The 16,435-nt window shown below is 46.0% G+C and overlaps 1 protein-coding gene across 1 annotated transcript in view; it reads right to left on the bottom strand.

The window, feature by feature from the left end:
* sirt2 (sirtuin 2 (silent mating type information regulation 2, homolog) 2 (S. cerevisiae)) overlaps positions 1–15,041 on the bottom strand; it is a 44,761-nt gene extending 29,720 nt beyond the window's left edge. Inside the window, exons 1-4 of the mRNA XM_080218159.1 lie at positions 14,368–15,041; positions 11,443–11,480; positions 4,004–4,052; positions 1,962–2,078 (exon numbers count right to left, since the gene is read on the bottom strand). Of these exons, the coding sequence (XP_080074285.1) occupies positions 1,962–2,078; positions 4,004–4,052; positions 11,443–11,480; positions 14,368–14,383 (220 nt within the window). The 5' untranslated portion in view covers positions 14,384–15,041. The remainder of the gene's footprint in view (positions 1–1,961; positions 2,079–4,003; positions 4,053–11,442; positions 11,481–14,367) is intronic.
* Between the last annotated feature and the right edge of the window lie 1,394 nt (positions 15,042–16,435).

The raw sequence follows: 16,435 nt of genomic DNA, 5'->3' as shown, positions 1-16,435 counted from the left end.
AGACTGCAAGGAACTACAAAATGTTGTGAATGTAGCCCAATCCATCACGCAAACCAGCCTCCCATCCATTGACGCTGTCTACACCTCCCGCTGTCTTGCCAAAGCAACCAGCATAATTAAGAGCCTCACGCACCCCAGGCATCCTCCCTTCCACCTTCTTCTTTTGGGGAAAAAATACAAAAGTCTGAGGTCACGTACCAACCGACTCAAGAACAGCTTCTTTCCTGCTGCCGTCAGACTTTTGAATGGACCCACCTCGCATTAAGTTGATCTTTCTCTACACCCTAGCTATGACTGTAACACCACATTCTGCACCCTCTCCTTTCCTTTGTATGATTTGTCTGTATGGTGTGCAAGAAACAATATTTTTCACTGTATTTTAATACGTGACAATAATAAATCAAAAAAAATGTACAAGGCAGACTTTTTCTAATACAGAGCAGTGGCTGTCTGGAACTCGCTGCCAGGAGGAGGTTGTGGAAGCAGATACAATAGTGGCTTTTAAGGGGCTTCTTGACAAATACATGAATAGGATGGGAATAGAGGGATATGGTCCCCAGAAGGGTAGGGGGTTTTAGTTCAGTCGGGCAGCATGATTGGTGTGGGCGTGGAGGGCCAAAGGGCTGCTCCTGTGCTGTAATTTTCTTTGTTCTTTGTTTGTTTGGTTAAAGCTCCCTCGGGGTTTGTTTGAATCATACCTGAAATGAACCATCTCATGCTTATTATACTAGCCAAATACAAAGTGCAAAACATAAGGTCTAGACTGACTTCATAAAATATCTTGGAGTTTCTGACCTTGGATCATAACACTAATATTAATGTGTGCTTGTGCGGCAGCATGTTTGATAATGTTCCGAAGAAGTGTTTTACTGCCTTATGGCTGTCATATAAATGCAAGTTATTGTTGTTGAAATATCCTATTCACCAACATCCATTAAATGGATGTAACAAATCTGCGGAGGGGAAGGTCCCATCACCAAAAGTTTTTTTTTTTACAAAACATACTACACAACAGTGTGCTCCCTGCTTTAGCAGGCAGAGAGACTGACACACCTGCTTTAAAAAGGGAACATGAAGCTCCCCGATTGAGTCTCAATTGATGGCTCAATCAGGGACATTTTTTTGTGTTCTATCAAGTAAACAAAATCAAACTAACTAAAGGACAACTCAAAAGGGGCAGCTCCCCGAAAGGAGGGGAACCGCCCAAAACAAAAAAAGGGAAAGGAAACTTAAAACATCAAATTAAAATGTGATCAAAGGGGTACCCCAGTCTGCAGCAGGGTACCCAGTGCACATGGAAGGCGTCAACAATGCCCTCAGACACAGCACGCTCCCTTTCCAGGGACAGCCGGTCGCGAATATAGCTGCGGTAGCTAGGCAGACAGTCAGGTTGGACGACCCCCTCAATCGCCCGCTGCCTGGACCTGTAGATGGCACACCTTGCCAGGCCCAGGAGCAGATTAACAAGGAGGTCCTCCTCCTTCCCCACCCCCCCCTCTGCAGCGGGTGCCCGTAGATCAGAAACATGGGACTGAAGTGCAAACAAAGCTTCAAATAAAGGTATTTTAGAAAACTGAAAAGGTTGTGCAACCTATAACACATAACAGACATGGAGTCCACAAGGTTGCAAAACAGGGCACGCTTGGGAGCCCGTGAAAAGCTTTTGGGGAACATTTATGCCTGGTTTCAGACCAGGGAACTTTCACACGTGAGCGAACTGTGATAACACCACATTATAGGAACAGGGCAGGACTCAATAAGGGAGCTCATACTCTAGCAGGCCAACCTCATTTGCCTGACTGCAGTCTTCACAGTGGATAAAAGCTAAAGTCACAAGAAGTTTTATTTCACCCTCCCTCCATATATATATATATGTATATCACACACACACACACACACACACACACATCTCAGCGATAGCATAGACCAAAACAGCACTCCTGATTTAACTGGTAACTTACATTTTTTGTTCAGGATGTACTTTGCTATCCCTTCCAGACTAAGTTCGTCCAGGATTTGTGTGGGTTGTTGCTCCCGCAGATCGAGGGACCGGGACAGTAGGTTCCTCAGAAAATCCACTGCAGAGAAAAGCTCGGAGAGTAAGACATCACAGAAACTCACAGCACGAAAGGAGGGCATTCAGCCCATTGAGTCTGCACCAACTCTTCGATAAGCATCTTACCCTGGCCCTATCCCTCTAACCCCATGTATTTACCCCACTAATCCCCCTAATCTATACATCTTGGGACACTAAGAGGCAATTTAGCATGGCCAACCACCTAACCCACACGTCTTTGGACTGTGGGAGGAAACTGGAGCACCCAGAGGAAACTCACGGGGGAAAACAGCACTCAGGCAGTGACCCAAAGCTGGAATCGATTCTGGGTTCCTGGTGCGGTGAGGCAGCAGTGCTAACCACTGTGCTTCCACCCCATCCCGATGTCGATGGTCGTAAAAAGCCATCTGGTTCACTTAAGGGAAGGAAATGGGAGGCACGGTGGCTAACACCTCCTTATATTAAGTTGATCTTTCTCTACACCCTAGCTATGACTGTAACACTACATTCTATAATCTCTCCTTTCCTTCTCTATGAATGGTATGCTTTATCTGTATAGTGCACAAGAAACAATACTTTTCACTGTATGTGAATACATGTGACAATAATAAATCAAATCTAATAAATGCTAGCATTGCTCGCACTGGTGCAGAGAACTACGACACTTACAGACTTGTGCCTACACCACATTTTTATAAATATATTGTGCTATGTTCCAGCTGTCATCAGGTCAATACATTTTGTAATTGATTAAGGTACTAATTAGATTAACAGGCAGCATCTCTGACCTATTCTAAACATAGTTAAGCAATGACTCAGCTCACTATTGGGGCAGTTGGTTAGGGTGGAGTCAGAGGCTGCCTCCCAAATTGACAAAATAGCCACTTTAACCAACCACACCCCCCCCCACCCCCACTGCCCCTGCCACCTCTTTGTATTTACTTCATTGCTTATTTATGGTGGCATTTGTGACAACTCACATGAGTCATGGACTTTTAGCTTGTGACCCCTCAGGTCATTAGATTTAACTTGGTTGGGTAATATATCTATGAGCCCCCTTAACGAGGTCACAAACAGCCAGAGGGAGCTGGTGGCACAGGGGTAATCTCGCTGCACTGGTCACCCAGACACTGAAACTTATGTTCAGGGGACCTTGGCTTTCGAACCCCAATGCAGCCCCTAAATTTCATTCATAAATCTGGTACATTAATGGCAGTAATGGTTACCATGAAACGATCACTGGTTGCTATGAAGACCCATCCCTTTAGGGAAGGAACTCTGCCGTCCTTTCCCTAATCTGTGGACGTGACTGTAGACCCACAGCAAAGTGGTCAACTCTTGGATACCTCTCTGAAACATCATAGGATCTTCACAGTGAAGAAGGAGGTCATTCAGCCCATCGAGTCTGCACTGACCATAATCCCACCAGGCCCTATTTCCCGTAACCCCACACATTTACCTTAGCTAATCCCCTAACACTAAGGTGCAATCTTTGGACTGTGGGAGGAAACCAGAGCATCTGGAGAAAACGAGGATATGGGGAAAACATGCAAATTCCACACAGACAGTTACCCAAAGCCAGAATTGAACCAGAGTCCCTGGCGCAGTGAGGCAGCAATGCTAACCACTCTGCTGCCTATATCTGACAGGTTGTAATTTGGTAATTTATTGCAGACCAATCCAAATAATGCACGACTGAAGAAGACCAACAGGGTTGACACCACAGTGGCAACATGTGTGCAAGGACCCAGATAGCAGAGAGATCATTTGGAACCTGTTCTGGTTGAGAAAGGACATGGGGTTGTCTCCAATAAAGCACCACGGGGATGGATGTCCCAGTGATCACTGCCTTCGGACTGGAGGAACAGGCCGAGAGGAGCACGGGGAAATAACACAATCCGAAAATGAAAAAGATAAGTCAGTGAAACTGATAGAAACTTTACGTACTTTGAGAAGCATCAACTGGCTCACTCGCTTCTCCTTGAGAATCTGCACTCTGAAAAGATAAAGAAAGGCAAAGTTACTGGTGCAATTTATCTAGAACAACCGTTCATTTCGATATTCTATTGCTAACACTTGTCCAACTCTCTTTTCAATGGCTCTGCTATGGTGGTAAGTCACTGCCACATTAAGGGTGACACAGTGGTAAATGTGTGGGGTTACGGGGATCAGGAAGGGAGAGGGCCTGGGTAAGATACTGAGTCAGAGGGATGGTGCAGACTCGATGGGCTGAATGGTCTGCAGTTAATTGACTGTGAAGTGCTTTGGACTGACATGAGGTTATATAAATAGATACATAGAAAATAGAAACAGGTGTAGGCCATTTGCCATTGGCTCCACTATTCATTATAAGTTTTAAGTTTATTTGTTAGAGTCACAAGTAGACTTTCATTAACACTGCAATGAAGTTACTGTGAAAATCCCCTAGTCACCACACTCTGGCGCCTGTTCGGGCACACTGAGGGAGAATTTAGCATGGCCAATGCATCCTAACCAGCACGTCTTTCAAACTGTGGGAGGAAACTGGAACACACGGAGGAAACCCACACAGACACGGGGACAACGTGTAAACTCCACACAGAGTGTCACACAAGACCGGAATCCAATCTAAGTCCCTGGCACTAAAAAGCAGCATGCGAACCACTGTGTCACATATATATAATCACTAATGATTCAAATCAGTACATAACCTATTTTTTTAAAGTTTTTAAAAAAAATTATTTATTATTGTCACAAATAAGGCTTACGTTAACACCGCAATGAAGTTACTGTGAAATTCCCCTAGTCGCCACATTCCGGCACCTGTTCGGGCACTGAGAGTGAATTTAGCATAGCCAATGCACCCTAACCAGCACATTTTTTGAATGTGGGAGGAAACTAGAGCCCCCGGAGGAAACCCACGCAGACATAGGGAGAACATGCAAACTCCACGCAGACAGTGACCCAAGCCGCGAACTGAACCCAGGTCCCTGGAGCTGCGAGGCAGCAGTGCTAACCACTGTGCCGCCCTGTGCGGGAGGGGAAGATTGATGGATTAATATTGGCCATGACATGGGAAACATTTCCCTGTCCATCATTCAACAGTGACACAACCGTCCGAGAAGATGGAGCCTAAGAAATAGGAGCTGGAGCAGGCCATCTAGCTCCTCTAGTCAATAATGGCTGAATGTTCACATCAGCTCCACTTTCTCTCACTATCCTCACATCCAAAGGAATAGCCTCATCCAAGGTAGAAAGTACCTCCGACAGTGCAGCACTCCCTCCATATGACACTTAGTATTGGAGTGTTGCAGTCAGCATCTTCAGCATGCAGTAAGCATGCACTAAGGAAACTTAGTATGACAAAGGAAATTTGGTATGACTCTCACCAACTTTTACAGATGCACCATAGAAAGCATTCTTTCTGGTTGTATCACAGCTTGGTATAGCTCCTGCTCTGCACAACACCATGAGAAATTATAAAGAGTTGTGAATGAAACCCAGTCCATCATCAGCCTCCCAACCATTGACTCTGTCTACACTTCCTGCTGCCTCGGCAAAGCAGCCAGCATAATTAAGGACCCCCACGCACCCCAGACGTTCTCTCTTCCACCTTCTTCCATTGGGAAAATAATACAAAAGTCTGAGGTCTCATACCAACCGACTCAAGAACAGCTTCTTGCCTGCTGCCATCAGGCTTTTGAATGGACCTAACTTGTATTAAGCTGATCTTTCTCTACAACCTAGCTATGACTGTAACACTATATTCTGTACTCTCTCTCCTTTCCTTCTCTATGAACAGTATGCTTTGTCTGTATAACGCGCAAGAAACAATACTCTTCACTGGACACCAATACATGTGACAATAATAAATCAAATTCATATTAGTTATAGAGTTTTGTAGTAAGCATCTCCCTATTTGAATCCATAGACTTGATGTCTTTCCTTCCACTACAGCATCCTTGCCCATCGCCCGGGTACACCTTGGCAGGCCCTATTGCCGCCCAGTGGTGGAGGTCCCTAGTGGAGGTCCCTCTATGGAGGGATCCTGCCCCCCCACTATCTTGGGGACCTGGTTGGTGCATGCAGTAATTCCGTACAAACATAGACTGCACCGGAAGGAAAGGGAGCTGCCCTTTTTGCAATCTTGCAGAGTCCGTAAACCTTGTTTACATTGAATGTAATAGGCTTCACTCCCTTTTTGTTACCTTAAAAATCTCTTGCTGATGTTTTGTTTGCACTTCAGTCCCACGCTCCTGATCTATGGATACCCAGTGCGGAGAGAGAAGTCGGGGAAGGAGGAAGACCTCCTTGTGAACCTGCCCCTGGGCCTGGCAAAACTTGCCATCAACAGGCCCAGACAACAAGTGGCCAAGGGGATCATCCAACCTGACTATCTGCCCCTCTACCGTGGGTACATTCACGGCCGGGTGTCCCCAGAGAGAGAGCATGCGGTATCTGAGGGCACTGTTGAGGCCTTCCACGCCCGCTGGGCACCGCAGGGGCCGGGGTGCATTATTGATCCCTTTAATCCCTTTTAGTTTGATGTTTTAAGTCTCCTTTCTTCTTTTTCTTTTGTTTCAGGCGCTTACCTTTTTTTGGGGACTGCCCCGTTTAATTTGTCCCTCAGTTAATTTGACTTAGTCCAATTGTTTAGTCAAAAAGATTGACTGATGAGTTTGGCAGGTATGAGCATGGACGAGTGATGCCATCGGTAGCGTGAGTTTCTGGGGTTTAGCCTTACCATGAGGAACCTGTGTAACTAGCTGATCTGAGTCCATGCTGCAATGCATTGGGATACTTTAGTCAGTAAAGAAGATTGACTATCACAATGTATTTGACTACCCTTTCGTGACCAGGTTACCGCAGAGCTGACGAGCTAACCCCAGGTTAAGTGCTCAAGTCTCTGACGTGGGGCTTTGAGCCAGTGACTCAGGAACCAGAGTTTTGTCCACCAAGTGGAAGCTTTTCTCATCATTGTGTGTGGAAAAAGATATTGCTTCTACTTTCCACCTGCAGGGTGCAAGTCACAGGTTTATGCTTCCTTGTTAGTGATTCACTCACCACATCCTGAGAATAAGGCACCTCGGCCTTAGGGAGGCGATGGCCTTGTGGTATTATCACTAGATTATTAATCCAGAAACTCAGCTAATGTTCTGAGGACCCAGGTTCGAATCCCACCAGGCAGATGGTGGAATTTGAATTCAATTAAAAGAAATCTGGAATTAAGAATCTACTGGTGACTATGAAACCATTGTGAATTGTCGGAAAAATCCATCCGGTTCACGAATGTCCTTTCAGGGAAGGAAATCTGCCGTCTTATCCAGTCTGGCCTACATGTGGCTTCAGAGCCACAGCAATGTGGTTGACTCTCAAGGGCAACTGGAGATGAGCAATAAATGCTGGCCAGCCAGTGACGCCCATGTCCCATGAATAAATTTTAAAAAAAAACCTCTGTGATTCTAGTAACGCACAGAATCCCTACAGTACGGAAGGAGACCATTTGGCCTATTTAGTCCGCACTGACAACAATCCCTGCAACTCCATGTATTTACCCTGCTAATCCCCCTGGCATGGTCAATCCACTTAACCCGCACATCTTTGGAGCACACGGAGGAAACCCTCACACACATGGGGAGAACATGCAAACCCCACACAGACAGTGACCTGAGGCCGGGAGTTGAACCCGGGTCCCTGACGCCGTGAGGCAACAACAGTACACCGCAGGAACATGTCCTAGAGTATCAACATCCTCCTTTCACCACATCATCCACCACATCCTTCTCCTTTGTGAATACTGATGCAAAGTACTCTAAGGACCTCACCCACCTCATCTGGCTCCGCGCCCAAATTTCCTCGAGTGAACCCATCCTTTCCTTAGCTATCCTCTTCCTCCTTATACATGCATAAAAAGTCTTGGGATTCTCCTTAATCCTGGCTGCGAAAGACATTTCGTGGCTCCTTTTAGCCTTCCAAAGTTCCTGTTTACGTTCTTCTCTGCTATCTTTGTATTTCTCAAGAACCTTTTCCGTTTTCAATTTCCTGAAATTTATGTACAATATGCCTCCTTCTCCTTTTTCACTGAGCTCACAATCTGTGTTTTTTCCCTCCAGGGTTCTCGATCTTGCCATCTTTATCCTTCATTTTTACTTGTCCTGAATTGTTAACAACCGATTTTTAAAAAGACACCCACAAATCGGATGTGGATTTACCCTTAAACAGCTGCCCCCAGTCCGCATTCCCTAGCTTCTGCCTAACACTGTCATAGTCAGCCCTCCTCCCAGTTTAGTATGTTCACTCTGGGGCTACTTCTATTCTTTTCTACAAGCATCTTGAAACTTATAGAATTGTGTTCCCAAAATGCTCCCCTACTGAGACACCAATCACCTTTCCGGGCTTGTTTCCCACAACCAGTTCTAAGCTAGCCCCTTCCCGAGTTGGACTATCTACATATTGCCTCAAGAAGCATTCTTGGACTCACTGACCAACTCTGTCCCATCCAAGCCCTGGCACTAAAGGAATCCCAGTCTACGTTGGGGGAAGTTAAAATTGCCCATCATGACAACCCTGTTGTTTTAACATCTTCCTGTAATCTGCTGACGTATCAGTTCCTCCACTTCTCGCTGGCCGTTGGGAGGTCTGCAGTGCAACCCCAACACTGCGACTGTGCTGCTCCTTTTCCTGAGTTCTACCCATGTGGCCTCACTGTATGATCCCACCAAGGTGTCCTCCCTCTGTATGGCTGTGACATTCTACCCAGTCAGTAAAGCAACACCCCCACCTCTTTTGTCACCCTCTCTATCTCACCTGAAGCATCTAAATCCTGGGATATTCTGCCAGTCCTGCCCTTCTTTCATCGCAAGTCTTCTCAGAAGTGCTGACCACTGTGCCAACATCCAAGAACAAACAATGACGAATGCACAGCAATAACATCTACCCTCTATTTTGCTGAATGGGAGGTTTGATATCCATTATGTCACTCAGCTACAGTCCTGCAATCTGTTCTTCGCACATCAGTCCTCTCTTTATCTCTCTATCTAATCATTCCAATAACCAGATAATCCTCATTCCACCCCCCCCATGCTGACACTATAGTTAAGAAAGCCCACCAATGCCTCTACTTTCGAAACATAGAAACCATTCAGTTCATCAAGTCTGCACCGACCACAATCCCACCCAGGCCCTATCTCCGTTGCCCCACTTATTTACTCTGCTAATCTCCCTGACACTAAGGGTCAATTTTAACATGGCCAATTAACCTAGTCGGCACATCTTTGGACTGTGGGAGAAAACCGGAGCACCCAGAGGAAATCCACGCAGACACGAGGAGAAGATGCAAACTCCACACAGACAGTGACCCAAGGCCTGGGTAAGATGCTCTGTCAGAGAGTTGGTGCAAATTTGATTAGCCTTAGAGGTTATAGAGTCATAGAGGTTTACAGCGCGGAAGCAGGCCCTTTGGCCCAACTTGTCCATGCCGCCCTTTTTTTTAAACCCCTGAACTAATCCCAATTGGCCACATTTGGCACATATCCCTCTATAATAAGAGGGATATGGGCCAAAGGAATTCTACGATTCTAAAAATAATTCTGATTCATTCCTGGCTGATCGCCAACATTCTACTCTCTGTAAAGTTCAGATCATCCAAAACCAAGACACAACAAACGCTCACTGTTATGCTCGCTCACCTTCAGCGTCTCCAAGTCTGGCCTAACCTTGGTTTTAAAATTCTCACCCTTGTTTTCAGCTGCCTATCTCTGTAATCTCCTCGGGCCCGCAGCCCTCCCAGATCGCTGCGTTCTTCTAATCCAGCTCCCTTTAGCATTCTTGATTATGTTCATTTCACAATTAACAGCTGTTCCGGGTCCCCAACTCTGGAAATCCCTTCCTAAAGTTCACCGCCTCACTTTTCGCCTTCAAGATAAATGCAAATTTCTGCAGATGCTGGAATCTGAAACCAAAAGAGGAAATGCTGGAAAATCTCAGTAGGTCTGGTAGCATCTGTAAGGGGAGAAAAGAGCTGACCTTTCAAGTCCAGATGACCCTTTGTCAAAGCTTTGACATCTGGACTTGAAACATCAGCTCTTTTTTCTCCTTACAGATGCTGCCAGATCTGCTGAGATTTTCCAACACTTTCCCTTTTGGTTTCTCCTTCAAGACAATCCTTCAAATCTACAAATTTTTGACCAGCTTTTCATTAATGTGCCCTAATAGCGCCTTAGGAGTCAAATTTTGCAATGTTCCTGTGAAGAACATCAGGAGGACGGCACGATGGCTCAGTGGTTAACACAACTGCCTCTCAGCGCTGGGAAACCAGGTTTGGTTCCCACCCTGCGTCAATGACTGTGCAGAGTTTGCATGTTCTCCCCGTGTCTGCATGGGTTTCCTTTGGATGCTCCAGTTTCCTCCCACAGTCCAAAAGACGTGCTGGTGAGGGTGGATTGACCGTGCTAAATTGTCCCTCAGTGTACCTGAACAGGTACCAGAGTGTGGTGACTAGGGGATTATCACGGTAACTTCACTGCCTAATTGTGATACTAATAAAGTAAACTTTAAATTATATAAATATTACATGTAAGTTATATATAATTATAAGCTCTTGAGGTGATAGGAATGGCTTACAGATTAACCACCGGCCTGTGACATTCAATGGCGTAACCATCACTGAATTCCCCACTGTTAACTTCCTTAGGGATACCATTGACCAAAAATTTAACTGAACTCACCACATAAACACAGTGGCTACAAGAGCAGGTCAGAGGCTGGGAATACTGCAGCAAGTAACTCACCTCCTGACTCCCCAAAGCCTGTCCACCATCTACAAGGCACAAGTCAAGAGTGTGATCGAATACTCTCCACTCACCTGGATGGGTGCAGCTCCAACAACACTGAAGAAACTCAACACCATCCAGGACAAAGCAGCCCCACCTGACTGGCACCCCCATCCACAAACATCCACTCCCACCACCGACGCTCAGTAGCAGCAGTGTGTACCATCTACAAGGTGCACTGCAGCAATTCACCAAAGATCCTTAGACAGCACCTTCCAAACCCACAATCACTTCCACCTAGAAGGACAAGGGCAGCAGATACACGGGAACACCACCACCTGCAAGTTCCCCTCCAAGCCACTCACCATCCTGACTTGGAAATATATCGCCGTTCCTTCACAGTCGCTGAGTGAAAATCCTGGAATTCCCTCCCTAACGGATTTGTGGGGCAGCGATTCAAGAAGGCAGCTCACCACCACCTTCTCAAGGGCAACTAGGGATGGGCAATAAATGCTGGCCCAGCCAGCGATGCCTGCGTCCCACAAATGAACAAAAACAAAAAAATCAGGGACCGATTACAGGATTTTAGTGATCAAAATTGCATTTTCACAATAAATTAATATATAATTTAGGTACCTCACTTCCAGAGTCAGTGCTGGTCTTCGGTTCTGAAGCTGGAGAAAAGAAACAAGTTTAAGAGAATTATCCTTGATCGCTGGAAGATTATTTGGGGCTTAAAGGGGTACCTAAACAGCTTCAGTAAAATGGACTTGGCAGGCTTGCTTTCTCCACTCATTTGCACATCTGTTGCATTATCACATCAACTATAAAATGCTTTGTAGCGCAGTTGGTGCTGATTTGATGGGCCAAATGGCCTCCTACCTCATTGTAGGAATTCTATGATAACAAAACTGGCACAAAACATCTCATGTAGAGACTAAAACATACCTCTTCTTTCGAATATAATAGAATCTTTGCAGTGGGAAAGCATGGTGGCACAGTGGTTAGCACTGCTGCCTCACAGCACCTAGGAACCAGGTTCGATTACACCAGTTTAACCTCGTATTGTGAGACTTCTTACTGTCCTTACCCCAGTCCAACGCCAGCATCTTCACATCAATTGACCTAACCCACACATCTTTGGACTGTGGGAGGAAACCAGAGCATCTGGAGGAAACCCATGCAGACATGGGGAGAATGTGCAAACTCCACAGTCACCCAAGCTGGGAATTGAACCTCAGGGCATTTACGAACATAATTGTATCTACCAACGTTAGAGGCAACCTGAGACTTTTTTTTAAAGTTTATTTATTAGTGTCACAAGTAGACTTACATTAACACAGCAATAAAGTTCTGTGAAAATCCCCTAGTTGCCACACTCCGGCACCTGTTCGGGTACATGGAGGGAGAATTTAGCGTGGCCAATGCACCCTAACCAGCACGTCTTTTGGACTGTGGGAGGAAACCGGAGCACCAGGAGGAAACCCACGCAGATAGGGGGAGAATGTGCAGACTCCGCACAGACAGCGTCCCAAGCCAGGAATCGAACCCAGGTCCCTGGCGCTGTGAGGCAGCAGTGCTAACCACTCAAAATAGAAGTTCCCTTCCAAAATAAAAGTTCATTAAATAACGACGGGGCAAGTTAAGGGAAATGATGTAAATGAGGAGGTGTAAATGGGAAAAAAACAATGACCAGGTGCTCTGGTTTCCCCACCCCCCCACAGGCCAAAAATTTGTGGGTCAGGTTGATTGGCCATGCTAAATTGCCACTTAGTGTCAGGGGGATCAACAGGGTAAGTACATGGGGCTTTGGGTTAGGGTATATAGATGGGATTGTGGCTGATGCAGACTCGATGGGTCGAATGGTCTTGTTCTGTACTGGAGGAATCCTATGATGATGATCACCAATATTTGCCATTCAAAAACCAAAAATAAACGCCAACATGTTGTGGGGAGCTGTGTAGTTGTTGAGCTTAAATGGGTGGCACAGTGGTTAGCACTGCTGCCTCACAGCGCCAGGGACCCGGGTTCAATTCCCAGCTTGGGTGATTGTCCATACGGAGTTTGCATATATGGGTTTCCTCCAGTTGCTCTGGTTTCCTCCCACAGTCCAAACATGTGCAGGTTAGGTTGATTGGCTATGCTAAATTGCCACTTAGAGTCAGAGGTAAATGACTGTTTAACAGGGTAAATATGTGGGGTAACAGGGAAAAGGGCCGGGTGGGATTGCAGTTGGTGCAGGCTCAGTGGGCCAAATGGCCTCCTTCTGCACTATAGGGTTTTTATGTACTGTCAACAGTCTGAAAGGCATGTTGGCTGAGTGCATTGATCATGCTAAGTCCTCCCTCAGTGTGCCCAAACAGGTGCTGGAGTGTGGCGACTAGGAGATTTTCACAGTAACTTCATTGCAGTATTAATGTAAGCCTACTTGTGGCACTAATAAATAAGCTTTAAAACAGGTACAGATAGGGTGAAGTGAACAATCAGCTTAAAGTGTGATAGTAAGGTGCTGATGAGGCCACACCTGGAGTACTGTGTACAGTTTTGGTCTCCTTACTCGAGAAAGGATGTACTGGCACTGGATGGGGTGCAGAGGAGATTCAGTAGGCTGATTCTAGAGTTCTGAGGTTTGGTTTACGAGGAGAGACCGTGTAGACTGGGACTATACTCATTGGAATTCAGAAGAATGCGGGGAGATCTTATAGAAAGATATAAGACTATGAAGGGAATAGATAAGCTAGAAGCAGGGAAATTATTTCCACCGGCAGGTGAAACTAGAACTAGGGGGCATAGCCTCTGAATAAGGGGAAGCAGATTTAGGACTGAGTTGAGGAGGAACTTCTTCACACAAAGGGTTGTGAATCTGTGGAATTTCCTGTCCAGTTGAGGCTACCGCATTGAATATTTTTAAGACAAGGATACATAGATTTTTGAACCATAAAGGAATTCAGGGTTGTGGCCTCTTTTAAGGACAGATGTTGGCCTCTTTTAAGGGTTGTGATGAGCAGGCAGGTAAGTGGAACTGAGTCCACGGAAAAGATCAGCCATAATCTTATCCTGCTCCTAGTTCTTGTGTTTGGGCCATTCAAAAATCCGATGAAAGTGATTTAAAAAGACCACTAATAAAGTAAAATTTAAAACTTTAAGCCACTGCTTCCCCTGAAATCAGAATAAAAAGTAAGTAATGCTGAGCAAAGTCTCAGCTGGTCAGGCATTGAGAGAGGGAGAGAGAAATGAGAATGTTTTCCAGCCACCCTGAGTTCCAGATTTTTATTCAGAGGATTTAATTAGTCCCTTTAAAAAAGTCCCTTTAACTGCGCTGAACCCGCCTACCCATTGTTCTGATTGGCTTATTGAACCTGAAGGGCAGAGGAATCAATGCGGATCATTGGCCCATTCCGCCATCAATCGCATTACATCATCTACACCACTCCCCCTCCCTCAAGCGCCATTTTCTCCGCTCACTCAGCAGCACACCCGTTGTCGGCCGAGTTTCGAATTATTTACGAAGAAAGAGGGCGAGTAAACGGCCTTGTGGCAAATTTTAGTTCCCCTCTTCACCTTGCCGCTCCGACATCGGGCCGATTCTCTCGCAAAGACCCCCGCCGCCCCCTCCCTCTCTCGCCAATGTCCGCCGCTTTCACTGGTCCGGCTCCTGTCCCAGCCACGGGTCCGCCCCGAAATGCGTCCGGTCAGGCAGCCGGCGGCACTAAAGAAAGGTTCCGCCCTCAAGGATTGGTGTTGTAGAGCTGAATGTTATGCTGGGAGTTTGCAATGCTGGCAATTTCTATCCGGTCAATGAGAAGTAGCACAAGGACAAAGAGCACAAAGAACACGATAGCTGCGGAAGAGAAAACAATCATAATGTTAGTGGGGGAGGTGGCACATGTTTTACAATTGGAAAAAAAATCATTACTACTCCTTAACCTGATGAAGTGATATCATAATTACAGAGCTGTGACTCAGTGGCCCACCTCAGGGGGAGGTAGGGGTGAGCTTTAGTTCCAAAGCTGTCGATAATCAAAGAAAATATACAGGAACAATCAGTTAGAGAATGCCCTGTTTCTAAATCTCAACTGTATTGCCAAGACGAGATCACAAAAGAAATTCAGACACTTCCTTGCAAGGGAATTAACCAACCTGAATATTTGTATGTGAACAATGCATTGCAACGATACTGAGATAACACTTTGACAAGGCGGGTTTTGTCAGATGATTCCTTACTGTCAGGGTACACAGTGGTTAGCACTGCTGCCTCACAGCACCAGAGACCTGGGTTCGCTTTTTGGCTTGGGTGACTGTGTGGAGTTTGCACGTTCTTCCCATGTCTGCATGTGTTTCTCCCGGGTGCTCCGGTTTTCTTCCACAGTCTGAAAGACGTGCTGGTTAGGATGCATTGACCCGAACAGGCGCTGGAGTGTGGTGACCCGGGAAATTTCACAGTAACTCCATTGCAGTGTTAAGCTAAGCCTTTCTCGTGACTAATAAATAAACACCTCCCAGCGCCAGGGACCCAGGTTCAATTCCCAGTTTGGGTCACTGTCTGTGTGGATTTTGCACATTTTCCCCATGTCTGCGTGGATTTCCTCTGGATGCTCCAGTTTCCTCCCACAGTTCAAAGATGTGCAGGTTAGGCGAATTGGCCATGCTAAATTACCCCTGAGTGTCCCAGGATGTATAGGTTAGAGGGATTCGTGGGGGTAAATATGTGGGGTTACATACAGGGTTAAGGTCTGGGTGGGATTGTTATTGGTGCAGACTGGATGGCTGAATGGCCTCCTTCAGCACTGCAGGATTTCTATGATTCTAAACACTGCAACAAAGTTACTGTGAAAATCCTCTAGTTGCCACACTCCTGTTTGGATACACTGAGGAAGAATTTAGCACGGCCAATGCACCCTAACCTGTACTAAGATAAAAGCCAAATACTGCGGAAACTGGAATCTGAAGCAAAAGCAGAAAATGCTGGAAAAGCTCAGCAAGTTTGACAGCATCTGTGGAGAGACTGTGGCTCTGATGAAGGATCATCTAGACTTGAAACATAGAAACTAGGAGCAGAAGGAGGCCATTTGGCCCTTCAAGCCTGCTGCACCATTCATTTTGATCATGGCTGATCATCAAATTCAATATCCTGATTCCCCCACCCCGCCCATATCCCTCGATCCCTTTATTCCCAAGAACTATATCTAATTTCTTCTTGAAATCATACAACGTTTTGGCCTCAACTACTTTCTGTGGGAGTGAATGCCTCACATTCACCACCCTCTGGGTGAAGACACTGCTTCTCGGTTTACACCCTTATCCTCAAAATGTGACCCCTAGTTCTGGACTCCCCCACCATCAGGAAGAAACTGGGCTGTTGCCCCCTTCCGCTTTCTCTCCTGCCTCCACAGGACTGTCAGTGGGTCCAGTACTGTCAATGTCCTTCCCTGTTGATGCTCAACTTTACAACTAGCGCATTGCACCTAGATGCTACTCCTCAGCATACTAGTCGCTTCCCAATAAATGCAAGAGAATCAGTCACACGTGGTCTTGGTCATGAGTTATATCACTGAAGTTCATGATAACCATAACACTTGTGCTGAACACAAGTGTGAACCAATTTCTAGACTGTTATTTAACTGTGTAT

This window comes from Carcharhinus amblyrhynchos, unplaced genomic scaffold (assembly GCF_965287045.1).
Source record: "Carcharhinus amblyrhynchos unplaced genomic scaffold, sCarAmb.v2.hapA scaffold_37, whole genome shotgun sequence".
Taxonomy (NCBI): Eukaryota; Metazoa; Chordata; class Chondrichthyes; order Carcharhiniformes; family Carcharhinidae; genus Carcharhinus; species Carcharhinus amblyrhynchos.
Note: the sequence above shows the minus strand (reverse complement) of the source record. Positions and strands in the feature narration are given on the sequence as shown.